The sequence below is a fragment of the Eleutherodactylus coqui genome, chromosome 3, assembly GCF_035609145.1.
Source record: "Eleutherodactylus coqui strain aEleCoq1 chromosome 3, aEleCoq1.hap1, whole genome shotgun sequence".
Taxonomy (NCBI): Eukaryota; Metazoa; Chordata; class Amphibia; order Anura; family Eleutherodactylidae; genus Eleutherodactylus; species Eleutherodactylus coqui.
In genome coordinates this window covers 153,429,049-153,439,556 of record NC_089839.1, presented here as the reverse complement: position 1 = coordinate 153,439,556, position 10,508 = coordinate 153,429,049, and the positions used below count along the sequence as shown (strand labels likewise).

At 45.5% G+C, this 10,508-nt stretch overlaps 1 protein-coding gene across 1 annotated transcript in view; it reads right to left on the bottom strand.

Moving 5' to 3' along the window:
- Nucleotides 1-4,912: 4,912 nt before the first annotated feature.
- DMC1 (DNA meiotic recombinase 1) overlaps nt 4,913-10,508 on the bottom strand; it is a 66,632-nt gene continuing 61,036 nt past the window's right edge. Inside the window, exons 13-14 of the mRNA XM_066594578.1 lie at nt 6,534-6,650; nt 4,913-5,123 (exon numbers count right to left, since the gene is read on the bottom strand). Of these exons, the coding sequence (XP_066450675.1) occupies nt 5,054-5,123; nt 6,534-6,650 (187 nt within the window). The 3' untranslated portion in view covers nt 4,913-5,053. The remainder of the gene's footprint in view (nt 5,124-6,533; nt 6,651-10,508) is intronic.

The window sequence follows — 10,508 nt, the reverse complement described above, 5'->3', positions numbered from 1 at the left end:
ACAGGCAGACAGACACACATATATACAGACAGACACACACACACATATATACAGACAGACAGACACACACACACATATATATACAGACAGACACACACACACATATAGACAGACACACACACATATATATATACACAGACAGACAGACACACACACACATATATACAGACAGACACACATATATACAGACAGACACACACACACATATATACAGACAGACACACACACACACATTATATATATATATATATATATATATATATATATATACACAGACACACAGACACACACACACACGGATCCCACCCTGCAGCTGCTCCTTCTCAGCGTTGCTCTTCTTGCTGCAGAGATCATGTTCTCTGCACTCCCTTCCCTCCTCCGCGGCCGTTGTCAGTCTGCTATCGGCACTCCTCTATTACTGTCTGCACTAGACAGAACAAGCAGAGAGAAGACTGCCTACTGACAGCAGCACTGAGGAGTGAGGGAACTTACTGCACAGCCGGCGGGCCACAGAAAATGAGGGCCTTGTTTTTGACACCTGTGTTCTAGATGTAGCGGATGCCCTGTCGTTACTGTCGCAGTCCTGGGTATAAACAGATCATGGGAGAGATCCTTGTATCGTCCCCTCATGTATTTATACATAGTTATTTGATCACCCCTTAGCTGTCTTTTTCCAGGGTAAATAATCCCAATCTTGATAGCCTCTCTGGGTATTCCAGTCCTGTCATTCCATGTATTAGTTTAGTTGCCCTTCTTTGAACCCCCTTCAAGCACTGAATCGTCATCCTATAAAAAAGTTAATTAACATTAACCATATGTTTAAAGTCTTTATTTTTTAGGATGTTAGAAGGCTTATAGATTTAACAACTGGAAAACACTAAAATGGGCCTAAATACGCACTTTGAGTAGGAATCCAGATGAACTGCAAGTCATTCCAAGGGAAGAACTTGGAGAAAGATGAGAAATATAACTTTTTCAGGAAGCTGTCTGGGCTGCAACATGAGATGGAAAGCATGTGACCAGAGAAGGCTGGTGTGATAGGGGTTGTTCACGGACTTTTACTGCAACCTCTACTACCAATGATCCCAAAGCCGCCGACTTATTCCTGTCAGGTATCAGTAATGTTGTTGATGCTACAAGTGCAGCAGCCATTGATGCTCCTTTGATGGGGAACAAGCTGTTCTGTGTTGCTAAATTCTAAGGCCTGGCATAGTTTAATTTTGATTTGATCATAAAGCAGTTTAGAAGATGGATCAGTAGAATAGGGGGAATGAAGACTAAGGCCTCATGTCCACGGGCAAAAGAAGAATTAAAATCCGCAGCGGATCCGCATCCCATAGGGATGCATTGACCACCCGCGGGTAGATAAATATCCGCGGATGGTCAATAAAAGTGATTTTTTTTAAAATGGAGCATGAAAAAATCTGGACCATGCTCCATTTTCGTGCGGGTCTCTCGCGGGGACGGCTCCCGCAGGCTTCTATTGAAGCCTATGGGAGCCGTCCGGATCCGCGGGAGGCAAAAATCGGAATTTACTCACCTGCTCCGGTTCTTTCCTTCGCCGCGGCTCCATCTTCTCTCCGTCGCGGACGGATCTTTTTTTTTTCCGGCCGGCGCATGCGCAGGGCACGTCACCGACGTCACCCTGCGCATCTGCCGGGCCGAAGAAAGAAGATCCGTCCGCGACGCAGAGAAGATGACGCCGCAGCGAAGGGAAGATCCGGAGTGGGCGAGAGGTAAGTTTATTCTTATTTTTATGCCTCATGTCCGCGGGTCAGGAGGGACCCGCTACGGATTCTCCATGGGCCTGATTTTCCCCGTGGACATGAGGCCTAAGGCCTCATGTCCACGGGCAAAAGAAGAATTAAAATCCGCAGCAGATTTTAACTCTTCTCCTGCCCGTGGATCCGCATCCCATAGGGATGCATTGACCACCCGCGGGTAGATAAATACCCGCAGATGGTCAATAAAAGTGATTTTTTTAAAAATGGAGCATGAAAAAATCTGGACTATGCTCCATTTTCGTGCGGGTCTCCCGCGGGGACGGCTCCCGCAGGCTTCTATTGAAGCCTATGGAAGCCGTCCGGATCCGCGAGAGACCCAAATCGGAATTTACTCACCTGCTCCGGATCTTCCCTTTGCCGTGCTTCATCTTCTCTCCATCGCGGCCGGATCCTTTTTCTTCGGGCTGGCGCATGCGCGGGGCACGTAACCGACGTGCCCTGCGCATCCGTCGGGCCGAAGAAAGAAGATCCGGCCACAACGGAGAGAAGATGAAGCCGCGGCGAAGGGAAGATCTGGAGCGGGCGAGAGGTGAGTTTATTCTTATTTTTATGCCTCATGTCCGCGGGGCAGGAGGGACCCGCTACGGATTCTCCATGGAAAATCCGTAGCGGGCCTGATTTTCCCCGTGGACATGAGGCCTAAGGGGGTCAAACAACCTCACTAATGGATTTCACTGTGAATGACATTATGTTGCTTGCTATATACTGTAATTACATAGAAGCTGCAGAAGGCAAACTGCTCTATTTTTTATAAAACTATTGCAGAACTGCTTGTCAGCTGAAAATAAATGCAGTTAATTAAAAAAAAGTGTACATAGCCTTTAAGGCAGAATATTAGGATGTGAGTTCCCATAGCCTGGGGGGTTACATTGGGTTGGTCTGAAATAATTGATCAAAAAGTCTATGTCCACTTTATTAAGAAACAAAAAGTACTCCTCAAAATAAAGATCTTGCTAAACGTGGCAAAACACAGCTTTATTATTGCCCAGCTTCTGGCATCTTTCATTCTCGGGATGCAAGATCTCACTAGTTATCTAAAGATGTCTTGTTCTGACAAAAAAACAATTATGATAAACTGTTATCAATTGATGATTTCTGTATTAAAACTTACTGATAACTTAGAACAGAAAATAACGCTTTTTATAACTAGAACACAAGATCTTGCCATAATTGGAGCGATCTTAGATCCTGAGGGCTTATTTACACGAGCGTATATCAGCCGGCATTTTTACGGCCGGCCGATATACACTTCCATCTGAGCAGTTAATCCCCCCTCTCCCTTCCCCTCACTGGCTCTCTACCTCTCTCCTCCCCTCCGATTCTTTGCAACGGGAGTGGGCAGGGGTGGAGCTAAGCTCCCACCCCCTTCCTGCAACCAGCAATGGGAGTGGGCGGGACAGAGTGGAGCTTAGCTCTGCCCCCGTCCCGCCCCTCCCATTGCAAACGCCAGAGAGAGGCATAGAGCCGGGAAGGGGGGAAACTGCTCAGATGGAAGCATATATCGGCCGATATCCCCCGTGTAAATAAGCCCCAAGTGTGAAACCTACAGCAGGAGATGCCAGGAGCATGTTAACAGGAAGTGATTAGGCCAGAAATAAAGTTGATTTCACTGATCGTTGAGCCAGCAATTATGAGCGCCGGCCACCATACAGGGGTTGGAGCAGCGCATCTGCCCTGCCCCTGGTGTATGCAGGAAGGCGCTGCCTGAATAACCCCTTTAATTCTACTGACTCTGCAGCTCCGTTCTTCCAGCACAGTGTAGAGTCTGTGACCACTCTGCACAGGTCAGAGGTCACAGGCTGCCGTTGGACCGGAGCTGCCGGCGGGGTGAATGTAAAGCCTGTAGGGATGCTGCCCGGCCAGAAAATAATAGGGGGTTTGCTATTGGCCTCTAGCTGGGCAGCATCGCTGGGACTTCTATAGGAGTAACTATTACTACTGGGACCACTATGGGGGACACTGTTACTACTGTGGCCACTATGGGTTGAGGGGATCACTATGAAGGCTTGTTCACACAGTCATAAACGCATTTCAGTCATAAAAATATGCTGCATATTTGTGTGACCATAAATCACTTCCGTCCGTGTGTACACAGGTTTCCTGCATATTTGCGTCCACAGATTCACTTCAGTGATCTGTTGCATTACGTAATCTGCACCAAAATGGGTCAAGCTGCGTATTTTTTCACGCGATCGCACAGCACGTGAGAAAAATATGCTCATGTGAACTAACTCATTGAAATCAATGGGTTCTATTCACTGCATATTATGCATGCAATAATAGCATGCGTAATACGCTGCTCAAATACGCTCATGTGAGCAAGCACTTACTATACAACTACAGTCAGCCCTTTGAAGGCAGCCGTAAGGTTGTTATGGCCCTTGACGGAAATAAGTTATACACCCCTGTCATAGGGTGTATTTACATCTGCTGATCTTGTAGTTTAATTTTACAAAAATTATTACAAATTATTTACTACACTGCAGCAAAACAGTAGTTTTTGTGAAAACTGCAGCAAAAATCATGTGTAAATGCAGTTGTATGGTAATTTAGATGTCAAAGGTCCTTAATACACTTGTAAGCACAGAACTCTTCTGTGTTTGGAATACTTATTTTCAGTTGAGTCTTCGGCGCACAAATAATGTAGTCTTTTCTTTTTATTGTTGAATTTCATAACTTTAATGAGGCAATAGAAGTTGCAACATATAGTCCATTTTAACATTCGCTAGAAACCTGCATAAAGCATTGCTAGCTGAACAGCTAGTTAATAAAAACATGAGCGCAGTAGGTGTAGAGAATCTTGTCGTGTGTGTAGATGCATAGAACTTGAAAACATGCTGCAAGTTAAACAGTGAATAGGGATGAGCGAGTATACTCGCTAAGGCACTACTCGCTCGAGTAATGTGGCTTAGCCGAGTATCTCCCTGCTCGTCCCGAAAGATTCGGGTGCCGCCGCGGGGCGGGGAGCTGCGGGGGAGAGCAGGGAGGAATGGAGGGGAGATCTCTCTCTCCCTCTCTCCCGCCCGCTCCCCGCCGCAACTCACCTGTCAGCTGCGGCGGCACCCGAATCTTTCGGGACGAGCCGGGAGATACTCGGCTAAGGCACATTACTCGAGCGAGTAGTGCCTTAGCGAGTATACTAACAGTGAATCAATTTATAACAATGTTAGAACGTGTTGTCTGCAGTAGTTGTAAAATACATAAAAGTAAACTAGAAGAAAACTATTAGATATTAGGCTTTTTTTCATATGGTTCGTATAGATCAGGTATCACTCCTTTGCATCATTAATACCACCTGCGGTGATTGCAAATGTGGCTTCATTTTCTGGCATCTCGGGGCTGTCAACAAACAAAATGGAAACATTTGAAACTGATAGATCCTAATTTTCTACTTCACATCTGCGTTGGGACGGAGGTTCCATCGCAAATCTGGCACAAAATACCAGAAGGAATAGTAATGCATACCGATAAAATGTCGGGCAGCAATACCATTTACAGTATGCTTCATATGTATGGAGATAACCTCCCCTAGAAGGGAATACAGCATGTCTCTTTTTTTTTTCCCGTCAGGTCCATACAAATCAGAGGCTGGAATCGGCACATGTGACGGGGGCGGAGCTTCGCGATGACGCGTACAAGGGGGCGGAGCCAAAATGCCGGTGATGCCGAGACGAGCCGAATGGAGAAGATAGATCTGCGCAAGCGCGTCTAAAAAAGCAAGAAGACACCGAAGTTAGACGGAGCCATGGCAACGGGGACGCCAGCAACGGAGCAGGTAAGTGAATAACTTCTGTATGGCTCATATTTAATGCACGATGTACATTACAAAGTGCATTAATATGGCCATACAGAAGTGCTTAACCCCACTTGCTTTCGCGAGACAACCCCTTTAATACCTAACAGAGATTTAAAAAAGGACACGTGGAAATAATGTCAGAATAATTTAAAAGGGATTGTTTTAAGACTATGTTGCAAATCTATGGATCTGTCAGGCTCCAGTGGTACCCACTATATAACCCACCCAACAGAGAACTGTGATTTCTGTTTATAACCAGATACCAACACGGCCTGAAGGTCCTTTTATACAGTCTGATCAGACACAAAAGCTCTTAGAAACATTTGTTCACCCGACAATCAAGCCGTGTTAAAAGGACCAACATTGAGATGACAAATGGGCATACACTCCTTCATTGGCTGACTAGTTCAATTTCAGCAAGCATGTTCTCCCCATGTCAGCAGGGAGGTGTACAGCCGGCCTCTGTAGACTAATGATAGTTTGTCTGCGAAAAAAATTCTCAGCCCATGTAAAAGAAAATCTAATAAGCGCCAGTTGACATGCGTGACAATCACTTGGCTGAGAATTTCATGCAGTCTAAAAGAACCCTTAGGACACCTTAACACGGCACACACCTGCTGCAGAATTTTCACAGTGAAAACCTGCAGCATATATGCTTTAAATCCATAGTGGCCAAATCTGTACCAAACGCTGTGGATTAGGCCACATTTGTAATAGCGTAAAAGTTGCGGATTTTCACACTTGTATTTGAAGGTTTGAATTCCGCAGCGTAATCACACATGCTGCGGAATTTCCGCTTTGACTCCGGCAGTATCAGATAGAACTGTCGTCTATTCCTCCGGTATTTCCTCCACGTGTGAAGACTGCCTTAGACACCTTCAATCTATATGCGCTATTAGGACATGAATGTAAAAAGGCCAGTATGGATGTTAATGTAACAACTTTGTCATCACCTGTCATAAATTTTAGCAATACGTAGCTCGCCTCTTCCTTTTCTCAGGCTGATTCTTGTTGTTGAAGCATGCGCAAGTATGTGGCCTCCAATAGGTTTTTTGGGATCAGCTTGAAAACTAGGACAATGCATAAGAAAACAGATTTTGAAGGCCAAGTATGAGCTTACATACTTTATATGTTACATATTAAACCATTATTACTATTATTTACAATTTAAAAACCTTATCATTGTGTATAGTGTTGTAGCCTGTAATGCTGTACAGGATTATAAAAGGACAAGATCTTTTAATACTTTGCTGCTGCAATCCCCACACCCCTTCCCACCCGCCGCCCTCCAGAGACCCCATACTCACCTGTCCAGATCCATCGGGCACATGCAGAGAGGGGCTCGCACCCGGGGAAATTTAAAATCCCTCTTCTCCTGGCTACCATGTGTAGCCAGGTGCAGAGAGATGTCACTGGGGACCGCTGTACGCGGTTCCCAGTGAAGTGATCACTGTTATCCAATGGATAACACTGATTATTTATAGTAAAAAAAAAAAGGTTGAAAAAGATTTTAAAAAGTTTAAAAACCTTAAATTTTGTCTCCCCTCACAGATTATATCCATGAGGGAAGATGAAATTACATACCTAAGGTCCCCGGGTTTATCCGTGGACCTTACCCCAGCTTCTGTGCACGTGCCAATTGCCAAAATGGCAGACGCATGCACAAAAGCCGTGGATTGCCAGGGTATATTAAAATTTCCCTGGTCCTGGCTACAAAACCTAGCCGAGAGCCTGGAGATGTCACGGGGGCCACGGTGATTGGTTCCTGATCACGTGTTTGCCGTTATCCAATGGATAATGGCGATCATGTAAAAGTAAAAAAAAGTTGACGTTTTATCTCCTCTCACTGATGCGATCGGTGAGAGGAGATGAAACTTTTTACCGGAGGCCTCCGTATTTGAACCCAGACGCGATCCTCCCCCGTGGACCTTCCCGGATTCTGCACATGCGACCACCGACAAGATGCAGGACACAAGTGTAGGAGCCGGGGAGCCCTGGAAATTTAAAATCTCCTTGCTCCCACAGACCAACGAAGAGCCTGAAGCAGTGACCGGTGGCCTCGTTGAGTGGTCCCTGGTCACGTGATAAAAAGGAAGCGATCTACCTTAGGCCGGTCTTACATGTCTGGATAGGAGTTACGGATTCCGCATGCGTCTGATCCGTGGTAATACACAGATCAATCGCATTGGATTACACAATTCCGCTCACATAAGCGGGTTGGAATTATGTAATCCACTCACAGAAAACAGAACGCAGCAGGTTCTATTTTACTGCTGACATCCATAACATAAAGCCCATCGTGCTCCATGGTCTTGTATATAACCGCAGCTCATACGCATCTACATTATGTACAGGCTGCTGTTACCCGCATCATCGCTAAGCTACAGTGTGGGAAATACAAACAAAAAAAGGTGTACTGCGCATAACCGCCTGTGTGAGTATGCAGTTATGTGCAGTACATTATGCAGCCGTATGCAGCGCCACAGCTGGGATCCGCAGCGGGCCTCCACAAGCGGATTCCACATCCGGCTGTGTGAACCCGGCGTTTTTCAGACCGCTACCTGTAATCCGAAATTTACAAGAAGCCCTGGGAACGCTCGCCTTCCTGCAGTTCCAGGAGCAGCTTGTTGAACGCCTTCTGTGTAAGACCGCCGGACCTCAGCAAGATTACGAAGTCTCACAGAGCGCCACTTTTTGCACCCCATACCTTAACAAAGATTTATACAGTAAGTTTGCACATATTTGAGATATTACATTTGAAAATGTGAAAATATAACAATTTTTTCAACATTTTCCCAATATTGGCACTTTTAATAAATATAAACAAGTTCTATTGGTCTATTTTTACAACCTAAATGGAGTACAATATGTGGCAAAAACACAATGTCAGAATCACTTGGATATGCAAAGCCTTTACAGAGTTATGCTATGTTAAGTGACACGTCAGATTTCTAAAATTTTGCTCCTTCACTAAGGCGCAAACAGGCTTCATCACTAAGGGGTTAACTAATTTGGTTCTCAGAAGAATGTCTTGTGCAATGGTAGATATCTTGTAACGTCAAACTGGGACACGAACACTCAGCAGAGTCTTACCGGCTCGTGAACTGAAGAAATGCGAATTGGACACGAAACTCGCTGGCAGGTGAACTCAGGCTGAACTCGGAAACAGTGGACATAAGTGAGCAGCAGACATAACACCATGCCACTCACACTCACGAACTGGGTAAACCAGACCGAAGAGCAGAACTGTGAAACGAACTTCATGCAGATAGCATAAACCAATGACTGACAAACGTTTAAAACACTCACCTGCATACATAGTCAGATAGAATACCTTTAGAATGTACGAGGTATTAGTTTGTATTTTGGCTGAAATACTTAAGCCCGCAAGCCCAACTTCAAGGGTCCTTGTTGTCTCGCGGGCCCCTACACTAATGAAACAACTAACCCCAGGAAACTTGCCTGCAATGTGGGGTGATCGTCCAGTGCTAGAACCTAGGGACCTACTTCGTCCTAGGTGAAAAAGGACCCACAGCAAGACAGTTCACACCACACGCACCAAGAGCCACACAGTCACGCAGAAGCATAACATCGCTCATATTGAACATCCTGAATGCTGCACAGACACCTCATGTCCAGCTCATGCACAGAAGATACAGAAGACTGTGCATACATAAAGGAACACAACTCAGTTCACACTGAAGCCTGCATAGACAAGCTGGGGAAAGGTCTGTGGATAAAGATCCCGTTGGGCGACATTGCCAGAGGCCTCAGGTAAGTAATTTCACCTCCCGTCACTGATCGGATCCGTGACAGGAGGTGAAACTTTAACTTTTTTTTACTTTTACATGTTTGCTGTTATCCACTGGATAATGGCGATCACGTGACCAGGGACTGTGTACCGTGGCCCACCATGAAATCTCCAAGCTTTGAGCTACGTTTGAAAACTTTTTTTCCCCAGTTTTTTTACATTTTTTTAACTTTACATGATTGCCGTTATCCATTGGATAATGGCAATCATGAGATATTAAATCTCCTGGGCTCCCACGCCTTTTGCGCATGCGCCCAATATTTTATGTCTGGCGCACATGCACAGAAAATGGCGTCAGGTAATAGAAAGACCAGAACGCCACGGGACATCGCGGTGGACAGAGGTGAGTAGTTTCAGCTCCCCTCATGGATCCGATCCGTGAGGGGAGCTGAAACTAACTTTTTTTTAAAAACTTTTTATTTACTTTTATGCAAATGCCATTATCCATTGGATAATGGCAATCGCATTATCAGGGGTCGCATATCGCGGCCCCCCCATGACAGCTCCAGGTTATCAGCTACCTCCGGCAGCCGACAGCAGGGAGCTGACACGTCCACAGCCCCCGCGGCTTTAATCCATATGGCTGACATGTTTTTACGGCCCTATGGATTAAAGCCCAGCCAGCCAGGACATAAAAGGGGTCACTAAGGGGATAATAATATAATAATAATAACCTTTATTTATATAGCACCAACATATTCCACAGCTCTTGCAAAACAGCGGGAACAGAAACAAAACAACAGTTACATCTATAGTAGTAATCAATTTATGGAAACAGTAGGGGTAAGAGTCCTGCTCCAATGAGCTTACAAGCTACAAAAAATGGGGGTGATACAGAAGGTATAGGGGCTCAAGATGTACATAGTATGGGAAAGTGGAGAGTGTGGGATGCTATACACACAGACAATGGTGAAATTAACCCGTATAGTGGCCAAAGCGGTATGACTGCAGGGGGCGGTAAGAAGGACCGAGGGCAAGTTGGTAGGGGGAGTAAAAAGGGGTTTGTTTTAGGAGATATGGTATGCCTCTTTGAAGAGGTGCATTTTTAGGGCATTTCTCAAGTTTTGTGACTCATGGATTGCTTGGATCGTTTGGGGTAGCGCGTTCCAGAGGACTG